Source organism: Carcharodon carcharias, chromosome 5 (assembly GCF_017639515.1).
Source record: "Carcharodon carcharias isolate sCarCar2 chromosome 5, sCarCar2.pri, whole genome shotgun sequence".
NCBI lineage: Eukaryota > Metazoa > Chordata > Chondrichthyes > Lamniformes > Lamnidae > Carcharodon > Carcharodon carcharias.
The window spans coordinates 163,172,156-163,198,477 of NC_054471.1; the positions used below are offsets into that span (position 1 = coordinate 163,172,156).

At 43.5% G+C, this 26,322-nt stretch overlaps 1 protein-coding gene across 3 annotated transcripts in view; it reads left to right on the forward strand.

The window, feature by feature from the left end:
- Positions 1-7,158: 7,158 nt before the first annotated feature.
- tbce (tubulin folding cofactor E) overlaps positions 7,159-26,322 on the forward strand; it is a 52,522-nt gene continuing 33,358 nt past the window's right edge. Inside the window, exons 1-3 of one of the 3 annotated variants that reach the window (XM_041187449.1) lie at positions 7,159-7,370; positions 20,494-20,636; positions 22,805-22,889. In XM_041187449.1, the coding sequence (XP_041043383.1) occupies positions 20,531-20,636; positions 22,805-22,889 (191 nt within the window). In that variant the 5' untranslated portion in view covers positions 7,159-7,370; positions 20,494-20,530. The remainder of the gene's footprint in view (positions 7,371-20,493; positions 20,637-22,804; positions 22,890-26,322) is intronic. The other 2 variants (XM_041187447.1, XM_041187448.1) reach the window with 2 other exon arrangements.

Sequence of the window (26,322 nt, forward strand, 5' to 3'; positions counted from 1 at the left end):
GGTACATTTTTGTTTTTAATTGCCACTAGGGCCCCCTTATAGCTGGCCTTGCACACTCTATCCAGCCAGTCCAAAACTCTGCTGCTGGTCCCGAACTTGGACCTTGTGATTCGGACTTGGTAATTCACTCCACTTAGGCATCACTCCTGATCCTTGCTGACCTGCACTGATAACTGTTTAAGCAACAACTTAATTTTAAAGTTCTTATCTTTGTTTTCAAATTCATCAGTGCTACTCCCTATCTCTATAATCTCCTTCAACTCTCCGAGATCTCTGCACCCCTCCAATTCAGGCCTCTTACATGTCCCTGATTTTAATCACTCTACCACTGGCAACCATGCCTTCAGCTGGCAAGGCCACAAGCTCTGGGCTATCCTCCCTAAACCATCTCCACCTCCCTTCTTTAAGATGCTTCTCCAAACCTATCTCTTTGAACAAGCATTTGAGCCTGCCCTAATATCTCTTTATGTGGATTATCTGATAATACTCCTACAAAGTGCTGGGATGATATATGATGAGATAGGCACTATGTAAATGCAAGTTGCTGTTTGAAAAAAAGGTTGCATACCTGATATCTAGCCTCATTGAAGCACAGCATTCCCATATATTATTGTTGCTTCACAAGAATGTAACACCTCCACAGGAGTACAGTTCCTACAGGGATGTTTTACAACACATTCAACTAATGTTAACATATTTTACTAGGCACCATTTAGGCTCCAGTCTGTACAGTTCTGTACAATCCTCCACCCTCTTCAGAGCCCTGTCAACCACCATGGGTGGAAAACTGGCAGTATAACTCAGTGCTGCTCACTCTTGAATAGTACCTGCAGTGTGACAGCAGTAAAGTTCCACTTCTGTTAAGGAATATGTTCAGGGTAAGTAACAATGGGAAGGAATGTCACTCAGTTCTGCTGGGGGTACAATTGTCCCTCTGTCCCCATCCCGTCTTCCAATCCTAGCCCCAGCCGTGTATTCACCAGACCCCCTGACCTTCCCTCCCCGATGCTGAATGTTCATTGCTCAGCAAAGGACTTAGTTTCATACGCTTACGCCCTCATCTCAATGAATTTCGGGCTCGGCACGATGCTGAACTCTTCTTCCGCCGTCTTCGTCTCCGTGCTCACTTCTTTGGGCAGGAGTCCTCTCCCCATTCAACAGATCCTTTTACACAGCTCCAATATTCTCCCTCCATCTGGACCCCTCCCTCGGGATTCTTACCTTCTCTTGATCTTTTCATTGAGAACTGTCAGCGTGACATTAGTCGTCTCAATTTCTCTGCTCCTCTCACCCACTCTAACCAGTCACTCTCTGAACTTGCTGCACTCCGTTCTCTCAGGTCCAGCCCTGACATTGTCATCAAACCCGCTGACAAGGGTGGTGCTGTTGTTGTCTGGCGCACTGACCTCTACCTCGCAGAGGCCGAGCGTCAACTCGCAGACACTTCCTCCTACCTTCCCCTGGACCATGACTCCACCACTGAACATCAAGCCATTGTTTCCAGGACTGTTACTGACCTCATCTCCTCTGGAGATCTTCCTTCCACAGCTTCCAACCTGGCCCGCTTCTACCTCCTACCCAAAATCCACAAACAGGATTGTCCCAGCAGACCGATCATGTCAGCCTGTTCCTGCCCCACGGAACTCATTTCTTGCTATCTTGACTCCATTCTCTCTCCCCTTGTCCAGTCCCTTCCCACCTACATCCGTGATTCCTCTGACACCCTACATCATATCAACAATTTCCAGTTCCCTGGCCCCAACCGCCTCCTCTTCATGGACATCCAATCCCTCTACACCTCCATCCCCCACCAGGATGGTCTGATGGCTCTCTGCTTCTTCCTCGAACTGAGGCCCGAGCAATCCCCATCCACCACTACTCTCCTCCATCTGGCTGAACTTGTTCTCATGCTGAACAATTTCTCCTTAAACTCCTTTCACTTCCTCCAAATGAAAGGTGTGGCTATGGGTACCCGCATGGGCCCCAGTCTCTTTATGGTGTATGTGGAACATTCCTTGTTCCAGTCCTACACTGGCCCCCTCCCACAACTATTTCTCCGGTATATCGATGATTACTTCGGTGCTGCTTCACGCTCTTGTCTGGACCTGGAAAAATTTATTAATTTTGCTTCCAATTTCCACCCCTCCATCATTTTCACATGGTCCATCTCTGACACTTCCCTTCCCTTCCTTGACCACTCTGTCTAAATTTCTGGTGATAGACTGTCCACCAGTATCAATTACAAGCCTACCAACTCCCACAGCTACCTCGACTACAGCTCCTCACACCCCGCTTCCTGTAAGGACTCCATCCCATTCTCTCAGTTCCTTCGCCTCCATCGCATCTGTTCTGATGATGCCACTTTCAAAAACAGTTCCTCTGACATGTCCTCCTTCTTCATTAACCAAGCTTTTCCACCCACAGTGGTTGACAGGGCCCTCAACCGTATCTGGCCCATCTCCCACGCATCCGCCCTCACACCTTCCTCACCCTCCCAGAAACATGATAGGGTCCCCCTTGTCCTCACTTATCACCCCACCAGCCCCTGCATTCAAAGGATCATCCTCCACCATTTCCGCCAACTCCAGCATGATGCCACCACCAAACACATCTTCCCTTCACCCCCCCTGCGGCATTCTGCAGGGATCGTTCCCTCTGGGACACCCGGGTCCACTCCTCCATCACCCCCTACACCTCAACACCCTCCCACGGCACCTTCCCATGCAACCGCAGAAGCTGCAACACCTGTCCCTTTACTTCCCCTCTCCTCACCGTCCAAGGGTCCAAACACTCCTTTCAAGTGAAGCAGCATTTCACTTGCACTTCCCTCAATTTAGTCTACTGCATTCGTTGCTCCCAATATGGTCTCCTCTACATTGGAGAGACCAAACACAAACTGGGTGACCGCTTTGCAGAACACCTTCGGTCTGTCCGCAAGCATAACCCAGACCTCCCTGTTGCTTGCCATTTCAACACTCCGCCCTGCTCTCATGCCCACATGTCCGTCCTTGGCCTGCTGCAATGTTCCAGTGAAGCTCAACACAAACTGGAGGAACAGCACCTCATCTTCTGACTAGGCACTTTACAGCCTTCCGGACTGAATATTGAGTTCAACAATTTTAGATCGTGAACTCTTCCCTCCATCCCCACCCAATTTCTGATTTCCCCCCCCTTTTTTTCCAATAATTTATACAGATTTTTCTTTTCCCACCTATTTCCAATATTTTTAAATGTATTTCCATCCATTGTTTTATCTCTGCCTTTTAGCCTATTTCGAATCCTTCACCCCACTCCACCCCCACTAGGGCTATCTGTACCTTGCTCGTCCTGCTTTCTACCCTTAATTAGCACATTCCTTTTGAAAATATTACCACGTTCAACACTTCTTTGTCCTTTTGTCTGTGACATCTTTTGGCTATCTCCACCTATCACTGGCCCTCTATCCAGCTCTACCTGCCCCATCACCCCCGCCCCCCCCCCACCCTCCTTAAACCAGCTTATATTTCACCTCTTCTATTTTTACTTAGTTCTGTTAAAGAGTCATACGGACTCGAAATGTTAACTGTGCTCCTCTCCGCAGATGCTGCCAGAACTGCTGGATTTTTCCAGGTATTTTTAGTTTTGTTTTCGATAGATTTGTATTGGTTTATGATAATGAGGGATGTGGAAATGATTAGCCATGAGCGGTGAAACAGGTTCAAGAGGCTGAACAGCCTCTGCCTGTACCTTTGTAACCATAAATGTGAGATCCACACTTTTAAATCTAATAGATAACTCAGGAGAAATGTCTTTACCCAGAGAGTGGTTACAATATGGAATGTGCCACCTGAAGGAGCGGTTGAGGCAGATAGCATAGTTGCACTTAAGAGGAAGCTAGATAAGTACACAAGGGAGTTTGGAAAGAAATAAAAGGATATGCTGATAGGGTGGGATGAAGAGGGGTTCAGACAAGGCCCATGTGGAGCATAAACCCTGGCATGGACCTAGGGCTGAATGGACTGTTTCTGTGCTGCAGGCTCTATGTGCCGAAGTATTTCTCTTTCTGACCCCAACTCCCCCCTCCATTTCCAGTTCTCTGTTTTTTTGCTCGTCCTTTCATCTTTTTCTTTTGCTTTTCTCATTTCCTTTCATCCTCTGCCCACTCTGTCTTTCTGTGCCCTGAACTCAACAGGCGGTGAGCAGCTGTCAGGAAGTATCTAGCTGGTAATCTCACTGGCCGTTTACACTGCTTTTGGCACGGTCCTATAGAATTCCTGGTCTGTGAATTGTATTATCCCATTCCAGAATTCCCATGATTAACAATCCTAATAGCAATGTGGATTATTTTGGCATGCAATGTTTATCATATTTTTGGTGAGTTTTGAATAAGTGCAGTCTGTTGCAAAAGTAAAAATGGGGGTAAAATGTAAACAACAGAAAATTTCCTTAAATCCATCATCCATCCTGCTTGCAATTTTCATGGATTACATTCCCAATGAAACTAGGCACGTATTGGGGCTTTCACTCCTGCCATCTGCAGCAGCTGGAACTGTCTGACAAACCAGAGTATTGACTGTTACTGTCACCTGCTGGATAGATTGGGCATTGCCTGCAAGAATCAGAAAAGTAGGAAATAAAAACAGAAAAACACTGGAAAGACTCCACAGGCCAGACAGCCTCTGTGGAGAGAGAAAAATAGAGTTAATGTTTCAGTTCGATGGCCTTTCATCAAAAATATAAGAGCATGGAACAGGAGGAAGCCATTTAGCCCTTCGAGCCAGTTCCGTTAATTTTTTAAATTCATTTACGGGATGTGTGCGTCACTGGCTGGGCCAGCATTTATTGCCCATCCCTAACTGCCCTTGAAAAGGTGCTGGTGAGCTGCCTTCTTGAACTGCTGCAGTCCACAGCACTGTTAGGAAGGGAGTTCCAGGATTATGACCCAGCAACAATGAAGGAATGGCGGCGATATATTTCCAAATCAGGATGGTGTGTGGTTTGGAGGGGAACTTCCAGGTGGTGGTGTTCCCATGTATCTGCTGCCCTTTTCCTTCTAGATGGTAATGGTCATGGGTTTGGAAGGTGCTGTCTAAGGTGCCTTGGTGAATTCGTGCAGTGCATCTTGTAGATAGTACACACTGCTGCTACTGTGAGTTGGTGGTGGAGGGAGTGAGTGTTTGTGGATGGGGTGCTGATCAAGCGGGCTGCTTTGTCCTGGATGGTGTTGAGCTTTTCGAGTGTTTTTGGAGCTGCACTCATCCAGCTAAGTGGGGAGTATTCCATCACACTCCTGACTTGAGCCTTGTAGATAGTGGACAGGCTTTGGGGAAGGTGAGTCACTCACCACAGGATTCCTAGCCTCTGACCTGCTCTTGTAGCCACAGTATTTATATGGCTTGTCCTGTTCAGTTTCTGGTCAATGGTAATCCCCAGGATGTTGATAATGGGGGATTCAGCGATGGTAATGCTGTTGAATATCAAGTGGCGATGGTTAGATTCTCTCTTGCTGGAGATGGTCATTGCCTGGCACTTGTGTGGCATGAGTGTTACTTGCCACTTGTCAGCCCAAGCCTGGATATTGTCCAGGTCTTGCTGCATTTGGACATGAACTACTTCAGTATCTGAGGAGTCATGAATGGTGCTGAACATTGTGCAATTATCAGTGAACATCCCTGCATCTGACCTTATGATGGAAGGAAGGTAATGGATGAAGCAGCTGAAGATAGTTGGGACTAGGGTACTATCATGAGGAACTCTTGCAGTGATGTCCTGGAACTGGGACGATTGACCTCCAACAACCACAACCATCTTCCTTTGTGCTGGGTATGACTCCAACCATTGGAGAGATTTCCCCCTGATTCCCATTGACTCCAGTTTTACTAGGGCTCCTTGATGCCACACTCGGTCGTCAGTTACATGATGGCTAATCTGTATCTACATTCCATCTACCTACCTTGGTTCTGTAACCCTTAATTGGTAGATTTTCATTGGACAAGAGTATTATCGAGTTGATCTTCAGACAAATTTTCTTAGAGGAAACATTTAACTTTATTTACACGACAGCATATGCATCAAGCTCCATAACTAAAGAAGAACGTTCTGTCAAGGTTTGCCGTGCTGCTAGCACATTGGTTTACACAGATCATGTGATCTTACAACACAGATTATTCTTAAAGCTACAGTCTGGTACTACACTACCAATCTCAGAAATCTTTTGGATAATGGTAAAGAGTTCCAGCTTTCAACTAACTTCTGAATGAAGTGCTTCCTGAATAGCTCTAATTTTAATATCGTCTCCTCTTGTCCTACATTCCCCACCAGAGGAAATCGTTTCTATTTACCTGATCAAGACCTTTCATCATCCTAAACACCTTAATTAGATCACCCCCTTAATTATTTCTTAAAAATGACTGATCACAATAAGTACAATAGAATGGATGGAACAGGACTGTTTATAACTGCTTCTGAGTTTATGATTTTTAGTTGGCTGCTGGAAAAATCACACTAAATGGAATGCTTGGTCCCATTAAAAGGGTAATTGGAATTGATAGGATTAATACAAAAAAACTTTTTCATCTGGTGAAGGTATAAGAAACAAGGGAGCATAATCTTAAAATTAGAGCCAGACTGTTCAAGGGTGACACCAGGAAACACTTTGTCACATGTGAGACACATCACATTCAGGCCTGGTTCTGGACACTGGGAGGAGGAAGGAGGAGGGTCATCATATTTGAATTGTTTGATGGGCTTTGGGTGGCATCAGCTGCTGCCCTGTTGATGGGCTTTGGGTGGCATCAGTTGCTGCCCTGTTGATGGGCTTTGGGTGGCATCAGCTGCTGACCTGTTGATGGGCTTTGGATGGCATCAGCTGCTGACGTGTTGATGGGCTTTGGATGGCATCAGCTGCTGACGTGTTGATGGGCTTTGGGTGGCATCAGCTGCTGACCTGTTGATGGGCTTTGGATGGCATCAGCTGCTGACGTGTTGATGGGCTTTGGATGGCATCAGCTGCTGACGTGTTGATGGGCTTTGGATGGCATCAGCTGCTGACCTGTTGATGGACTGTGGGTGGCATCAGCCGTTGACCTTGTTATTCGGAGATTTTGCTGCTGCTGTTTTGTGGCCGCGCTCCTCCGGCCGGAAGAGGGCGCACTGACTCGGCCCTGTCCAGGAAGTGACGTAAGGTCCGTCTCCGCACGGAAAGTCTCCGTACCGGAAACCGCGGTGCTTTAGCAGGAGTCCCGGCCGCTGGTTGCCCTAGTGACGGAGTCTGGAGTCGGACTGGCGGCGAGAAATACAGCAACGGAGACAGCGGCAAGATTCCAGTCGGTCGGTGGGCAGGCGGACGGAAAGATAAAAACGGAGGGTTTCTCCCCGCTAGGCGGGTCTTGGTGGGTTTAACGGAGGTGGGAGAGGGGCCTGCCCCGGTGTTAAGTGGCCCGGGCCTGGGGCCTGGGAGGGGTGGATGGATTCAGGGAAATGTTCTCCAGGCTGACTGTAACTGATGTCATTCTCCAGCCACGGGGTAAGGACCAGACCTGGGGTGGGGCGGGGGGAAGAAATGATTTCCCCTGCTGAAATAATCCAGAACAAGGGGACATAATCTTAAAATTAATATCAGAGTCAGACTGTGCAGGCGTCATGTCAGGGGGCGTTTCTTCAGACAGAGTGGTGGAAATCTGCAACTGTTCCCCTACTCCCCGCCCCATGCACACACTGGCTGTTGAAGCTGGGGTGGGGATGGGTGTAAATTTAAAAATTCAATATTGGGATTGATGGATTTTTGCTGGGTAAGCGTTAGGGAACCAAGCAGGGTATATGGAGTTAAGATACAGATCAGCTATGCTTGTGCTGGAACAGACCTACGGGGCTGAATGGCCTCCTCTGTTCCTATGTTTCTCTGACAGTCGTAGAACCGTCTTGCCAAATCCCACAGGTCCCCTCTCCAGATCTCTCTCTGGCCTTGAATCATCACACACTTTAATTGTAGACCGCAAGGTTTCTCACACCCACACACCCAGGCATGTCTTTGAGGAAGAGCAGGGGAGTTCTTACCTGTGTTCTGATGAATATTGATTCCACGACCAACATCACTTAAATGGGTTATTTGCTGTTTGTGGAAGTTTATTTTGTGCACCTTGACTGCCAGATTTCCCTACATCATAACAGTGACTACACCTCAGAAGTATTTCATGGCTTTGAAGCATATTAGAATGTCTTGAGGCCATGAAAGGCGTGACATAAATGCAAGTCTTTTTTTCATTCTAATATAACATTGCCCGTCCTTTTCATTTAAAAAAACATTCTTCACTGACATGCTTTCCTCCTCAATTGCTTTTCTCTCCACTTTTCCCCTTAACCCCAACATTGATTATACAAATTAAAATTAAAATAATTTCATTGGTCATTGCAATGGTACTTCCTTTCACTTAAACATTTCATTGTTACAATTTATTACTTGGGGGAAAAAAAAGTAGTAAAGCCATTGCTGATTATGAAATCTGTATTTTAATTCACCATCCATGTACTTGGCTTCCAGTGGTCCGCCTGTAATATAATGCAAGTCTGTACATTTCCTATCTGATTTGGAGAGGTTGTTCAAACTGATCAGCTGTAAGAAATTGACTTTGCCTTCTTTGACCATGCATCATAGACAAATTTTTAATTGACAAATCACAATTCAGGAGCTTGGAAAGGCAATCCCAAAATTTACTAATTAATTAAACCTGCACATAAAAGAAATCAAATCTTTCGGCAAATGAACATACAAAATAGGAGCAGAGTAGGCTATTTGGCCCCTTGAGTCTGCTCCACCATTCAATAAGATCATGGCTGATCTGTTTGTGTTTCAAATTCCACATTCCCATCTACCCTGATAACCTTTGATTCCCTTGCCTAACAAGATACTGTGTACATCAACCTTAAAAATATTTAATGACACTGAGCCAGACAGTTCCAAAGTCGCATAACCCTCAGAAAAAAAATTCTTCTCATTATTGTCCTAAAAGGTTGATGTCTAATTTTGAAACAGTGCCCCCTAGTTTTGGATTCACCCACAAGAGGAAACATCCTTTCCACATCCACCTTGTTGCGACTGTTCAGGATCTTAAATACTTCATTCAAGTTACCCGTCACTCTTCTAAACTCCAGTGGAAACAAGCCCATTTTGTCCAACCTTTCTTCATAAGACAACCCACTCATTTCTAGTAAACCTCTGAACCACCTCCAATGCATTTACATCCTCCCTTAAATAAGGAGACCAAAACTGCAGACACTATTCGAGATGTGGTCTCATCAGTGCCCTGGATAACTGAAGCATAACATCCTTACTTTTATGTTCAAATTCCTCTCGTAATAAAGGATAGCATTCCATTAGCCTTCTTAATTACACGCTGTATCTGCATAATAAGTTTTTGTGACTCATGCACAAGAACACCTAGGTCTCGCTGCATCTCAGAATTCTGCAGCTGTTCTCTGTTTAAGTAATATTCTGCTTTTTTATCCTTCCTGCCAAAGTGAACAACTTCACATTTTCCCACATTATACTCCATCTGCCAGATTTTTGCTCACTCACTCAACTTATCCATATCCGTCTGCAACCTCATCTCCTCTTCACAACATACTTTCCTACCTATCCTTTTGTCATCTGCAAAATTTAACTACCATGCCTTGACTCCCCTCACCTAAATCATTGATATAAATTGTAAAAAGTTGAGGCCCCAGCACATACCCCTGTGGGACTCCACTTGTAACATCCAGCCAATCAGAGAAAGATCAATTATGCATACTGTTTTCTGCCAGCCAGCCAATCTTCTGACCATATTACCGCCTATACCATGAGATTTTATTTTCTTCAATAACCTTTCATGTGGCACCTTATCAAATGCATTCTGGAAATCCAAGTGTGGTACTGCAGGCTCCCCTTCATCCACAGCGCATGTTACTCCTTCAAAGAACTCCAATAAATCGGTTAAACGTGATTTCCCTTTCACAAAATCATGCTGACTCTTCCCGATTACCTTGAGTTTCTCTAAATGTCCAGCTATAATCCCCTTAATAATAAGTTCTGACACCTCCCCCATGACAGACATCAGGCTAACAGGCCTATAGTTTCATGTTTTCTGCCTCCCTCCCTTCTTGAATAGAGGGGTAATATTTGTTACTTTCCAGTCTGATGGAACCTTTCCAGAATCTAGTAAATTTTGGAAAATTAACGCCAACGCATCTATTTGTCACCTCTTTTAAGGCCCTAGGATGGTCCATTAGGACCCAAAGACTTGTCAGTCTGCAGCTCCATCAGTTTGCTCAGTACTGCTTCCTTAGTAATTTCAACATCACCAAGTTCCCCTCTCCCTTCCAGCTCCTGATTTACGGCTATTGTTGGAATGTTTTTGGTATCTTCTATCGTGAAGACAGAAACAAAATATTTGTTCATTTCATCCGCCATTTACTTATTACCTACTATTAATTCCCACTGTCACTCTCTTGAGGACCAACACTCACATTGTTTTTTTCTTTTTTAAATACCTGTAGAAACTCGTGCTATCCATTTTTACATTTCTAGCTAGCTTCCTCTCATACCTTAATTTCTTACTCCTGATTAACCTTTTAGTCATTCTCTATTGTTCTTTATATTCTGACCAATCATCTGTCCTTCTTCTCATCTTTGCGCAGCTATAAGCTTTTTCCTTAAGTTTGATGCTTTCCTTAACTTCTTTTGTTAACCGCGGATGGTGGGTCCACCCCTTAGAATTTTTCTTTACAGTAGGAATGTACTAATTCTGTGTATTCTGGAATATCCCCTTTAATGTATGCCACTGCTTCTCTATTGATCTATCCCCTAGCCTAGTATCCCAGTTAACTTCAGCTAGCTCAGCTTTCATGCCCACGTAGTTGCCCTTATTTAAGTTTAAAATACTAGTCTTAGACCCACTCTTCTCCCTTTCAAACTGGACGCAAAATTCAATCATGTTGTGGTTGCTGCTACCCAGGGATGCCTTTACTCTGAGGTCATTAATTAATCCTCTCACATTACTAAATACCAAGTCTACTATAACCTGCTGTCTGATTGGTTCCAGAACATGCTGCTCTAAGAAACTATCTCGAAAACATTCTATGAACTCATCATCCAGGTTACTACCGCCAATCTGATTTTTCCACTTTATATTAGGTTAAAATCACCCATGATTATTGCCATCCCTTTATCACAAGCAGCCGATATATCTTCTCGTATACTTTGTCTTACATTGTGGTTACTGTTAGGGGGCCTGTAGACCAGTCCTACTAGTGACTTCTTTGCCCTACTATCCCTCATCTCTATCCAAACCAATTTTACATCCTGATCCCCTGAACCAAGGTCATCTCTAACTATTGTACCAATGCCACCCTTGATTAACAGTGCTACCCCTTTACCTAGTTTTTATTCTTCTTAAATGTCATTTGGAGAGCCAGGGCAGACACAATGAGCTGTATGGCCTCCTTTTGTGATGTTAAAATTCTGTGATTCTGTGCTGTACGCCTCAATAATCAGGACTTAATCCTTGTCATCCTGTAGTCACATCTCGGTAATGGCTATCAGATCATATTTATTTACTTCAGAGTGCGCTATCAATTCAATTATTTTGTCATGAATGCTTCGCACATTTAGATAGAGAGTCTTCAGTTCTGTCTTTTTGTTATCTTTGTAAAATCTAGCCTTGACTGTTGGTGTATTCTAAGGTTTTTTTTCTCTCTGTCCCTTCCTGCCATTCTCTGACCCCCATATTACTATTTTGTTCTCCTGCCTTGACTCTACCCCTTGATTTGCTCCATCTATCCAAGCTTGACCCCTCACACACCCCCCCACCCCTTGTTTGGTTTAAAGCCCTCTCTACTTGCCCTATTATGTGTCTCACTAGCCCCAGCATGGTTCGAGTGTAGACTGTGCCAACAATACAGCCCCCACTTTCCCCAGCCCCCACTTTCCTCAGCTGTCCCACGAACTGGAACCCACTTCTCCCACACCAGTCTTTGAGCCATGCATCCGTCTCTCTAAGCTTATTTGCCCAAAGACATTTTGCACGCAGCTCAGGTAATAACCCAGAGTTATTACCTTTGAGGTTCTGCTTCTTAATTTGGCTCCTCATACTGACTATGTAGAACCTCCTTCCTTCTCCCGCCTCTGTCATTGGTACCTGCATGGACCATGACAACTGGATCCTCCCCCTCCCACTGTAAGTTCCTCTCCAGCACTGAGCAAATGTCCCAAAACCTGGCACCGGGCAGGCAACATAGCCTTCTGGACTCTCGTGCTTTGCTGCAGAGAACGGTGTCAATCCCCCTCCCTATATTATCTACTACTACTACAATCCTGTTTGCTCCCCCTGTTTGAACAGCTTCCTGTACCATGGTATCATGGCCATTCAGCTCATCCACCTTGCAGACCTCACTTTCACCCACACAGGTTGTGAGCACCTCAAACCTGTTTGACAATTGCAAAGTCTGAGGCTCCATCCTACTCTGCTTGGTCCCATTACCTGCCTCACTCCAGGTCAAACCCTCCTGTCCCTCACTGCTGACCAAAACAGGTGACCTTATTCTAAGAGGCACGACCATATTCTGGAACAAAGAGTCCAGGTATTTCTCTCCCTCCCTTGTGTTGTGCAGTGTCTGTCGTTTGGCTTCCAGGTCAATAAATCTGATCCGGAATTCATGTTGCTGCTTACACTTTCTACTGACGTGTTTGCCTAGGATCGCCTTGGCATCCAGAAGGTCCCACATTCGGAGTAACTGCCAGACTGAATAATATTTACAATTTAAAAACAAACAATAATGGAATCAGTCAAATCACATCTCAAATTTTATCAAATTTGGAAAACATTTACCAAGTCACTTTCGCCCCTCAGCTGACTGGCTATGCAAAAGATGGTGAAATGAACTTCCTTGTAAGGGCAAAAGACATTCGTAAAAATAATGTTAACTGACTCAACATTATCCACTTCTTTTGGAAATGCATATGTCAAGTTTTTCCCTCTCTAGAGATTAACCTCTGTCAGGGGCTTGGGGCTCAGTGTCTAAAACTCATTGCCCAGCCTTGCACTGCTTCCAGCCCACAGACTACCCATTACCTGCCCACTTTGACCTCATTGAGTTTGCCAGGCCTCTCTCAGACTCAATGTGCTCTCCCCTCGACCTATTCTCAATGTTTTCCTCCATCCCTCAGGGGCGCAGTTGCAGTTTTAGTGCTACATGCAGAGAATGCTCCAGGGAACTATTGTCCCCCACGCTTTTGTTTAATTCAAACAAAAGACTCAATGTTTGGACACGTTCTTTCTGCTTGCATATGAATTTGTGTAGCTTCTAGCAAGCATAAGTGAGCCGCGTGCAATGTGACAGCAAGTGCTGTCCAATCACGGATGCACATCTAACGTTAGACATTATGTTCTGCGTTTTGTAAGCACAGGCTGGTTGAGTATGATTAGTACTCTGCCTATAGCGAATAGCCGAAAGTATGTGCTGTTTGGTACAATCCACCAGTCTTTGGGACATATACGTATCTGGCATCACACCAACACAGAAATTCATATACCGCATCACTCATTAGTGTGATAGGCAGAATGTCTTTTTGGCTTGACAGCAGCATCCTGTTTGTGGAAAATACCACTTGTATTGCTACTGTCTAGTAGCAGCATGAAACGGCTAGTGTCACCTTTGCTCAAGGTTTTGAGATATCTCACCATTCCAGGGTAATTTGAGGTAGGCTGGGCATTTTTCAGTTCCAAAAGTGGCAGTTTAGGCCCATTCGTGAGTTTGTGCGAAATTTTTACATGTAGCAAAACTATCATCTACATATCAAGGGGTAGGAGGTTAGGGGTCATTACATTGAAAATGTGTTTCTCGTGGAAACTGACACAAATGTTTAAGAGAGCTGGGCCTCGAGGGGATCCCGTGGCAAATTTGGCCATATATGGTGTCATTAAAGCTGAACATAAGTTCAATGAACACAGATTCAGACAATGGTGAGGCATCTGGATCACCTTGATATAGTGACTTGGTGCAAATGTTTTTGGCCTCCTTGAGCGGTACATTAGTGAATAAACTAACAATGTCAAGCAAGCACATGGACATGACATTGATATGCAGGTTCTGTATAATCTTTGTGAAGGTGAAGGGATCCTTCACTGTGTATGTGGAAATCTCATTCAGAACTGGTTGTAGCACCTTCCTGAACTCTTTGGCCAATTCATGTTGTACAGAACTGGTCATAGATAAGATAGGGCATAAAGGGACATGTGTGCCATGGGCAGCCCATACATATGTGGACGCAGTGAACCATGAGGACGAATCCTATCATATATGCCACAAGACAGCTCATTACACTTACACAAGTCTAAAAAACATTTTTGTAATTTGCTTTTGAGCAGGGTTGTGCTTTCTGTTTCTTCCCCCTTCCTTTTGTTTTTTCCAATAATTTATATAGATTTTTCTTTTCCCATCTATTTCCATTATTTTTAAATCTTTTATGCCCCCCCACCCCCACTAGAGCTGGACCTTGAGTGCCGTACCATCCATTCTTAATTAGCACATTCGTTTAGATAATATCACCAACTTCAACACCTCTGTGTTCTTTTGTCTGTGACATCTTTTGATTATCTGCTCCTATCACTGCTTGCTTGTCCCTACAACCACACCACCCCCCTCCACTTCTCCTCTCCTCTCTCTCTCTCTCTCTCTCTCTCTCTCTCTCTCTCTCCCCCCCCCCCCCCCCCCTCCCCCAACACCACCTTAAACCAGCTTATATTCACCCCTCTCCTTGGATTCACCCGGTTCTGTTGAAGGGTCATGAGGAATCGAAACGTTAACTCTTTTCTTCTCCGCCGATGCTGCCAGACCTGCTGAGTTTTTCCAGGTAATTCTGTTTTTGTTTTGTGCTGTCATGCTTAGGAGCAGGTCCAATGGATACAAATTTGGACCTGTCATTAAGAACAGTGTACATTTTATCAATATAGTTTTGTGTGTTGAGGATGACTATTCCAGTCCCTTTGTCAGGCTTGCAAATATTTATGTCTGGTTTGGCCTTGAGGCCCAATGCCACCAGACATTCACGCTGCATGTGAAAATTGGGTAAGTCATTTGGTATCCTGCAGTATGCATGCACTAGACTAGCTGGTTTGTGGCAGGATAGCTGAGAATAGAGTAGTTCAAACTCAGCAAATAATGTTAGATGTGATTCCATGTTTGCTGAACAATCTTGAGTATACTAAGAATTACACAAACAGCCAATTTAAGACTCTCAGTTGGGCTCGCAATGTGCTTGCTTGCTTGAAACTACATATATTCATAAGCAGGGACTTGTCCTCTACAAGCAACAGCATGGGGGACAATAGTTCCCTGGTACAATCCCTGTGGCAACATCTTGAACAATCAGAGTCAACTTGTCAACTATTCAGCACTCTTTTCTCATGCAGTATAAATTGTTGCTCCCTTTGAAATTTGGCATTCTTGCATCTGTCCTGATGAGTGCAAAATGAAAAGCTTCAACAGTATCACTTTTTTTCAGCAATACTTTCACATTATTCCATGGACCCCTGGGAAGTCTCTACAAGCCCCCAGAGGTGTTCAAACCCCAGTTTGCGAATTACTCGTCCAGGATGTACCTGTGGATCACCTTCACTGCTCCACATCCTAGTACCCTGTATACTGCCAGCACTCTCATACATTGATATCCTTGCTCCACAGTGCTCTCAGACTCCTGCCCCAACATCGTTATCCCATTCGATGATCACCCAGTGCTACCAGATCCCAGGAACTTTTTAGGACACATCCAGGGACTCCCTTCACTGCTCCTCACCTCAGCATCCTCCACAGTCCACTGATGGATGCATAAGCCACTTGTACAAGCCCCTGTGCCTGGTTGATGCTGCATTCCTTCCCCCGCCCCACCACCCCCAGCTCCAAGGTCCTTAGGATGTGTGGCAACCCAGACTGTGGAATCATCTAGTTAGCCCAATGCCATATTTTGCAAACTCCCCAAATATTTTGAAACCCATGCTTCCCCTCTAAATAAGGCCGTACCTCAAAACTAAACCCTGATTGAACTGCTGCTAAAACTTATCTATCCACTTCCAATCTAGTCATATTGTCTATCCTGGGCTTGAAAAGAAGTAAAAATATAAACCAAATACATAAAATGTATGTTAAAGGAATGACAAATAATAATTGAACCTGTTGACTTTCGGTACCTATTGTAAATTTGGCAGAATCACAGACTTAAATCCCCAACATATTAGTAAAATATCAGGGTACCTTGTAATAAGCGATTTTGATTTGGTGTTCTAGCTAATACATAGGTTGTGTATCCTCCGTCACACCCTAAGTAATGACGTGGTAAATTTTCTCATTTTTATCTTGCAGAAAAGCCATATACATTCTTCCTGTCAATGAAACCTTACTTCCTATTGTTGCTCTTTGTGTTTGCTTTTCTCCATTATAAACTCCTTTATTCACATTTATAATGGAAATCAGTTTTGTAATCAGCATTGTATTAACTTTTTTCCACAAATTGCTCAAAATGCTCCTGAACACTTCTTTTCTTCTCAGTAGGTGAAATTTCTCCTGTCCAAAATAAGCATTCAAGTAATTGTTTCAGAAGTAGATGATTTAAGTTCTATTGAATTGTCTTTCATTTTTTTTAGAATCATATAGCACAGGTGGAGGCCTTTCAGTCTATCGTGTCTCTCTTTTTCCTGGAGCTATCCAATTATTTCCACTTCCATTGATCTTTCCCCATAGCCCTGTAAACTTTTTTTGTTCAATCCAATTCCCTTTTGAATGTTGCTATGAAATCTGCTTCCACCATCACTTCAGGCAGCACCTTCCAGATCATAATTTGCCAAATGAAATAATTCCTCCTCATCTCTCTCTGGTTCTTTCACCAATTATGTTAAATCTGTGTCCTCTGGTTACCAATCCTCCTGCCGCAGGAAACAATTTCTGCTTATTTACTCTATCAAAACCCATCTTACTTTTGAGCATATCTACTAAATCTTCCCTTAACCTTCTGTCTTTTAATGCTTTCATAATTTATTTTGTGAAAGTCTCAGGCTCTTTGAAAGTTCTGGGCATGGACTTGATATTTTTATCCAGAGGTGAGTGCTGAATTTGGATTGGGGGGTGGATCTGTGCATGTGCAGTGTACTTAATTTTCCTTAATGCATCAGTACATGTCTGTCAGCTGTATTGGTAGAATAGCTTTCTTTAGATTATAGGAGTTTCTGTTCAGTTATTACATGATGCTGGATAAAAAGCTAGAAAGAACACATTTCAAAAGCTTCATTCAGGTAAAGTAAGTTGAATTTTCTGTTGAAACAACAAAGGCTTTGTAAGTGTCTGCCTGTATGTGCGAGGAGAAATTACTGAGTGTTTTTCCTCACACTAATATTAGTTCAGTTTTCAAAAATAAAGGCCTTGATTTTGAACCTAACTAGCTGTCTCACCTGTATTTCCTTGACAGCTAGAAAAGGTAATTGTCCTAATTGCTCCCACTGGTGAGACACTGATTCTAATTACTAATGACTAGACATTCACAAGAAGGTGATTAAGGTTCTAATTGGATTTTCTGTGTTTGAGATGCGTGTAACAATGCTCCCTGCCGGAGACCTGGGTACGTGCCAAGGTTGTGTAAAGTGGAAGCTAATCAAAAAAATCCCTTCACTGCCTCTGAGAAAACATCTTCCAGGCTTCCTTCCAAATTGTTTCAGTCAAATTGTGGAGTCTTCTACTCACAACCCCTCAACAATATAACTTCTGTCGTACTGTGAGCAACACCACAGAAAATCTATGTATGTTTGTTGAATTTGCTCCTAAAGTTGGGCTCTAATTTTGTTGAGTGTAAAAGGATTTTCAAGTTGAGTTTACACAAGTTCATAATTGTGGATTTACTTTTTTAAATTGTTCAGAATGTTTACAATTTGTTGTCTTTTTCCTTATTGTTCAAAGTTCAAACTGAACTGAATATTAGTGTTGGTGCAAATCTCTCATCCTGGGAATATCATCTCAGTGCTAGACAGACTAATCCTTGTTTTCAGTATTGGACAATTTGTAACTGACTATTGGAGCAAAAGTAAACCTCATCATTTAAAACCCTATTCCTGTAATCTCTTACAGACTCCGAGATCTCTGCATTCCTCCAATTCTGGCCTCTTCCAGATCTCTGATTTCCTTCCCCCTACCGCCTGTGTCTCCAGCTGACCTAAACCCTGGAATTCCCTCGCTAAACCTCTTTGCTTTTCCACCTCTCTCTTCCTCAAAACCTCCCTCTTTGACCTAACTTTTGGTCACCTGTCCTAAAACTTGTCTATCTGGCTTGGTGTCAGATTTCGACTGATTTTACTTCTGTGAAGCATCTTGGAATGTTTTATGGCATTGAAGGTGCTTTATAAATGCAAGTTTTTATAAAACAGGAAACTCAATTAATTATACACAATGTATTGAGGGGATTGAATGATGAGGAGTGGTAATGTAATTTGGGTTTACTCTCCCTGGCAAAGAGATAGTTGAGAGGTGATATGTTTGCTGTTTTTAAGATTCCAAAGTGACTGGATAATGTAGACCATAACAAACTATATCACCTTGTTCAGAAACACAAAACCAGAACACAAGGCCTGAGCTTGAAGGGGGTAAATTCAATGAGCAAACGTTCAATCTGGGGGCAACAGTTTGCCTAGGGAGATAGTGGGAAAAGTTAGTATTGATTCATTCAAATGCAAATTCAGTAAATTTCTTTCAAAAAATAACATTTTGAGATCCACTACATGAGTAATTTGAGATATGACGTGATCCATATTTAGGAGGAAGAGGTGACTTTGGACCTCTGGATTCCTAAGCTTTCCATCACTCGGGGTTTTTCTTACCTCATATCTGGGTTTTTTTTATAGACTCATTGATGCAGATTGATTGTCATAATATTATCATTATATCATGTGACTGCCAAGATGATAGAACACAAAATCAGTCGATCATAAATCTTTTCTTGTATAGCAATTCCTATATTCCTAGTAGCCCAATATGATTATGCCTTAGCTGGAATACCATGTCCACTTTAGGAAGGATGTCAAGGCCTTGGATGGGGTGTAGAGTGGAGAAACTCAGGTTGTTCCCTTAGAACACATGGGCCAGAATTTTTGGCTTAGTGAGTGGGGGCATGTGTCCCGATGTCACCGCGCATCATTTAGATTTTCAGTTCAGTGGTCGCACAGCTGAGTCGGCTGCACACCCGCCGAACTGTCAAAGGCCTATTAAGGCCATTTAAAAAGTAATTAAACGAATAAACTGAGCTGCCCGCCCAACCTTAAGGTTGGCGGGCAGGCAAAGAGCCCAGGCGGCTTTCACATTTTTCAGGGAACCTCATCCACGGGCGGGATGAGGTTTCATGAAGTGTTTATAAATTGAATAAAAAATTTTATAAAAATTCATTGACATGTCCCACCTCATGTGACACTGTCACATGAGGGAACATGTCTTAAAAATTTTTCTTTTCTTTATTTAGATTTTAAAAATTTAAACTAATCTCCCTGAGGCACTTCTGTGCCTCAGGGAGATTTCTGTGCTCTTTTGCGCAGGCCCCGACTTAGGGAATCCCCCCCCCCACCGCCCCGACACATAGGGAGCGCTGAGCGCTTCCGGGCACACATCACAGTGGCCCGCCCATGTAAAATGGTGGCGTGCACCCGATCAGGGGTGCCGATCGGGTCTGCGCCTGCCCCCGCCCGTACTCACACAACCCCCCCAACGAGAGGGAAAATTCTCCCCATGGACTTGATGGGCCGAATGGCTCCTCCTGTGCCATAATGATTCCCTGAGAAGGTTAAGTGGAGATTCAATAAAGATGTTCAAAATTATGAGGGGTCAATAAGGAGCAAGTGTTTCCAGTGGCAGGAGTGTCAGTAATCAGAAGACAGAGGATTTAAGATAACTGGCAAAAATGTCAGCGGGGAGATGAAGGGAATTGATGCACTGCCTGAAAGGGTGACAAAAGCAGATTCAATAGAACTTCCAAAAGAGAATTGAATAAATAGTTAAAAATGGGGAAAGAAGTCACGGGTGTGGGGAGAGCAGGGGAATGGACTAATTACACAAACTAGGGTAGTATTCTCTGGAATTATTTAAATCTGAGATTTTGTTATCCAAAGGTATTCAGGGATATGGGACAAAGGTGGGTGTATGGAGTTAGGTCATAGATCAGCCCTGATCTCATTGAATGGGGGTGCATGAGGGAGTAAGCAGCCTACTCTGTTTCTATATTCCTAATTGGATAGCTCTTTCAAAGAGCCATCACAGACATGATGGACCAAGTGACCTCCTTAGGTGCTGTGTGACTCTGTGTGCCTAAATAACACTAAGGGGAGCTGCAGGAGTTGGGAGGGAAGAGAGTGAGTGGTGTAGTGACCTTGCTAATTCCAGGAGAAGCAGCACAGCTCAGTCCATAGAATGTGAGGGTAATGGACCTGATACTATCTCTTTTCAATTTCTGTTCAGATTTGGATGAGCCGTCAAAGGCTGAAATATACCAACGATGACTCAGAGTGACAGTGTGCCTTGTGATGCTGTGGGTAGAAGAATCATCTATCGGGATGAATACGGGACTGTTCGCTTTGTGGGAACAGTATCATCAGCAGCAGGTATAGTTCAAATCACAATCCTTTTCTGATTCAATTCATGGTCGTTGAAGTTACTCTCAGATTAAAGGAATGTTCTCTTTGTGTTATTCATTCCCTGGAAGAAGTTGTTCCTGGACTTTTTACCAAGAATTTTATAATGAGAGCTGGTGACGATTTCTTTATTCCTTCCTTGGATGTTGGCGTCAGTGGCAAAGCCAGCATTTGTTACCCATTCCTAATTGCCCTTGAGAAGGTGGTGGTGAGCCACAGCAGTTCATGTGGTCATTCCCATTTGATTTAGACTGATGGTGGGGGGTGGGGGGGGGTGCGGGGGGCAGTAGTATTTAACTTTGTCAGCCATGACACTTTGGAATCAGAAGGTTGTGGGTTCAAATCTAACTTTAGAGTCTTGACCGTGTAATCCACTTTCTCACTCGAGGCACAGTAGTGAGCTACATTGTCAGAAGTGCCCATCTTGTGGAGGAAATGTTAAACCGAGGTTCCGTCTGCCTTGGAATTAAAAATCCCATGGCAGTGTTTTGAAGAAGAGTACTAGAGTTCTCCCCCATATCTTGTCTAATATTTATCCCTCAACCAACATCATTTGAATTACCACATTGCTTTTGATATATGCAAATTGGATCTCATGTTTCCTAGTAACAACACTTCAAAAAAAGTATTTCACTGACTCTAAAATACTTTCGAACACCTTGAGGTAATGAAAGGTACTATAGAAATGTAAGTGCTTTCTGTCTATAATTTGGGACCAAGTTACCACTGTAAGTTAACATAATTTAGATTTTCCATCGTTTAGCTGAGTAAAAAAACTGCAGGAAACTTTACAAATTGATCTGATGTGCATGGCTATCTTATTTTGAACTTGTGTTCTGTCGTGGAGAACAATAACAGTAATATTTCAGAAAATGTTTCAGATGGATTGTGCTTTTTTTTTAAGCATAAGCTTAAGCACACACACCCAGGATATGGAATTTAGACAGTGTATATGTCCTGCTTTCGATTATTGGAAGAGGAGAGATTGTGTTCACAGGATTAGGCCATGGCCTGAGACATGGGACTTTGAATATTAGACTCAGAAAGGAATGAGCAGTTATTGAGAGTTGGAATCAAAGAGGGTTGAGTTAGAAAGGGGGGAGAGTTTGGACCAATGGGAAGAATCGAGAGCCGAGGAGCCTCTGACATAACGGAGTTCCACAGAAGGGGACAACACAGAGAAATGATGTCAGAGAAAGGGAATCTAACAAATCACTGGAAAATAAGATAAGGAAAAATTGGATGAGAATTTAGCAGGAGTTGGAAAAGATGGAACATTTTATGAGGCAGAGAAAAAATTGTTGAGATTAAAGTGGGGCAGGAGTGAGGAAGAGAGAAAAAAACGTGGAACTTAGATAAAGAAACTCAGGTCATATGAATATTGAGAATTGAAGTCAAAAATAAGCCATTCAGCCCATACGGCTCAGCTGTCTGCCATTTCAGCTCATCCAGCCAGCATCCAAGTGCACCTAAGACTCCCCTAATGCCTGTGATAGAAAATCAGCAGAAAAGAGGCTGTTGAGATAGAATTTCAGCCCACTTAAAACCTGGCAAAATCTTGAGGGTAATGTTCAATTTCACTGCTGGGGTTAATGAGCAGCCAGTTGCCCATTGCTCTAAAATCTCCGGTTTTCATCTGACTGAATTCAACAGAATGAAAATCAGATGAGATTTGATGGGTGGGCAGTACACAGTGAGCCCTCACATTTCTACTACAAAATCATTGGGAAATCCAGTGAGCCGGTAATTATATATCTATTGTATGTTTTCGTGAGCTAAAGGCAGTACATTGGGGCAGATGGACACAGCAGGTACTGAGGGCGATGTGGCATTGACTGGCAATAGTAATGGAGCCCCTCATCCCTTAAGCACAGTTGTACCCAGGTCTGGGAGATCAGAAAGGAGGATTTTAGTGAGGTTAAAATAGGGGGAATTCACACTCTCTGGAAAAAGAGCTAGATAATGGAAAGGGGGTAATACTGGCTGCGCTTACTGAGACTATTGAAGTAATTTTGTGACAGTTCATAGTTTGAAGTGATGTGATGAGTACCTTCAGAATAAATGTGAAACAAGATTTGATAAGCAGTGTAAAGAGTGAAATAAGTAAAAGTGATAAAAATGCATCACTTGTTTTCAAGGGATCTGGCTTGGAGTGGAATGGGACAATCCTGAACGAGGAAAGCACAATGGGACGCATGAGGGAGTGCAGTATTTCCAGTGCAGGTGAATGAATTTCTTCTCTTTGCATTATTTCCTTTAATTATGTGAGCTGTAGCCATTTAAAATGTATTTCTTCCTATTTTCAATCATTATCTTTCTCCTGTCCCCATGCCTCAACACAGAGAGTGGGAAGGTGACTGGAAACCAGATCACTGCAAATACTGTCCCTCTACATTTGTTTCTGAAATATCTTGCACTAATCTTCTCCTGATTTGTGCTGGGATACAGATCCACAGGTTTCAGCATCCTCAATTACCCCAAGGCACTGTCTTGTACAGGATACAGATCCATTGGATTCAGCCCCCTCTAATACTGACCCGTAATGGGATACAGATCTACAGGTTTTAGACTCCTTTAATACCCAAATTCGTACTAGGATATAGACCCACAGGATCCAGTTCTGCTAAAACAGTAAGATTCTAACTTGTACTAGGGTATATATCTTCAGGGTCCAGTCTTCTCTGGTATGTTTCATAATGAATTTGTGATCTATGTAAGGTGCTTTCTACTAAAATTAGTGCATATGGTCAAAATAGTGTTGCCAAAGGCTTGCTCAACTATGTTTCTCGGGCATCACTACATTAAAGAATCTGACTCCCTCACCTTAGGGCTGAATCGTAAACCCTAATTTTCACAGATTGGCAATACCATTAGGATCACAGAGTCAAACTTATTCACTTTATGGAGTGAAGTTAATGTAGGGAGATTGGAAAATGCAGAGCAAAAGTAACTTAGCAAAACCTGACAAAGAATGGTTAGAAATTATTAAAATTCCACAGTGGAGTTACTGTGTACTTGCAACCTGAGCGTGCTGTATCCCAACAGGGCAGGCTGTGGGATTACACCCACTTTTCCACAAGTTTTCCACATTTTAGAGAAATATATAATTATTGAAATAATACATAATACAATAATACATAAGAAAAATCATACTCAGGAGTCAGGGTGTGGGTGCTGCTGGTAAGGCCAATATTTATTTATTTATTGGCCATCCCTAATTGCTCTGAGGGAATCTTTGATCCGCTGCAGGTTTAATACAACGTAGTGGTTTGCTTTACTAGGCAGAATAAGCCACATTGGTATGGGATTGGAATCAAATATAGGTCCAGACCAGAAAGGACAGCAGGTTTTCGTCCCTAAAGGAAGATGATGAATTTGTTGAATTTTTACAACAATCCAACAGCTTCACAATCACTATTACTGAGACCAGCTTTTTATTTCCAGATTTTAAATCGAATTCAAATTCTCAACCTGCCCACGGTAGTATTTGAACTCATGTTCTCTAGATTATTAATAACATAACCACCACATCACCATTCCTCAACAGATAAAAGATAATGATCTTTTTCAGTATTCATGTGAAAACAAAGACCCTCTCTCTTTCCCCACCCCTTATATAATCTTGCCGTATACCAGCTAGCCTACCCATTGGTGTCACCATCTCCCATCAGTTTTAATGCCAGAGGCCAATAGCTCTAGACACTGAGATAAAAGCAAAATATTGTGGATGCTGGAAATCTAGAGCAAAAACAAAAATACCTGGAAAAACTCAGCAGGTCTGACAGCATCTGTGGAGAGGGATATAGTTAACGTTTTGAGTCCGAATGACTTCATCAGAACTAAGGAAAAATAGAAAAGAGGGACAGGTAGAGCTGGATGGTGGGGATTGCCAAAAGATGTCATAGACAAAAGGACAAAGAGGTGTTGATGGTAGTGATATTAGCTAAGAAATGTGCTAATGGGAACATTAAGGGTAGAAAGCAGGATGAGCAAGGGACAGATAGCCCTAGTGGGGGTGGGGTGGGGGTAAGGGATCGAAGTAGCCTAAAAGGTAGAGATAAAACAATGGATGGAAATATATTTAAAAATAATGGAAATAGGTGTGGAAAGAAAAATATATATGAATTATTGGAATAAAGGGCGATTGGAAAGGGTGTGGGGATGGAGGAGAGTTCATTATCTAAACTTGTTGAACTCAATATTCAGTCCGGAAGGCTTTAAAGTACCTAGTCAGAAGATGAGGTGTTGTTCCTCCAGTTTGCGTTGAGCTTCACTGGAACAATGCAGCCAGCCAAGGACAGACATGTGGGCATGAGAGCAGGGTGGTGTGTTGAAATGGCAAGCGACAGGGAGGTCTGGTTCATGGTTGCAGACAGACTGAAGGTGTTCCACAAAGTGGTCACCCAGTCTGCATTTGGTGTCTCCAATGTAGAGGAAACCGCATTGGGAGCAGCGAATGCAGTAGACCAAATTGAGGGACGTGCAAGTGAAATGCTGCTTCACTTGAAAGGAGTGTTTGGGCCCTTGGACGCTGAGGAGGGGACAAGTAATGGGGCAGGTGTTGCACCTTCTGCGGTCTGGCTGAACTTGTTCTCTCACTGAACAATTTCTCCTTAAACTTGTCTCATTTCCTCCAAATAAAAGGTGTGGCTATGGGTACCTGCATGGGCCCCAGTTATGCCTATCTCTTTATGGGGTATGTGGAACATTCCTTGTTCCAGTCCTACTCAGGCCCTCTTCCACAACTCTTTCTCTGGTACATCGATGACTGCTTCGGTGCCGTTTCATGCTCTCATCTGGATCTGGAAAAATGTATTAATTTTGCTTCCAATTTCCACCCCTCCATCATTTTCACGTGGTCCATCACTGATACTTCCCTTCCCTTCCTTGACCTCTCAGTCTCAATTTCTGGTGATAGATTGTCCACCAATATTCATTACAAGCCTACCGACTCCCACAGCTACCTTGACTACAGCTCCTCACACCCTGCTTCCTGGAAGGACTCCATCCCATTCTCTCAGTTCCTTCACATCCGTCGCATCTGTTCTGATGATGCCACTTTCAAAAACAGTTCCTCTGACATGTCTTCCTTCTTCCTTAACCGAGGTTTTCCACCCACGGCGGTTGGCAGGGCCCTCAACTGTGTCCAGCCCATCTCCCACACATCCGCCCTCACACCTTCCTCTCCAGAACCATGATAGGGTCCCCCTTGTCCTCACTTATCACCCCACCAGCATCCGCATTCAAAGGATCATCCTCTGCCATTTCCGCCAACTCTAGCATGATGCCACCAACAAACACATCTTCCCTTCACTGCCCCCGGTAGCATTTTACACGGTTTGTTCCGTCCGGGACACCCTGGTCCACTCCTCCATCACCCCCTACACCTCAACCCCCTCCCATGACACTAAATGTATTTCCATCCATTGTTTTATCTCTACCTTTTAGCCTATTTCAATCACCCCTCACCCTACCCCCACTAGGGCTATCTGTCCCTTGCTCATCCTGCTTTCTACCCTTAATGTCCTCATTAGCACATTTCTTAGCTAATATCACCACCATCAACACCTCTTTGTCCTTTTGTCTATGACATCTTTTGGTTATCTCCACCTATCACTGACCCTCAATCCAGCTCTACCTGTCCCACCCCCTTAAA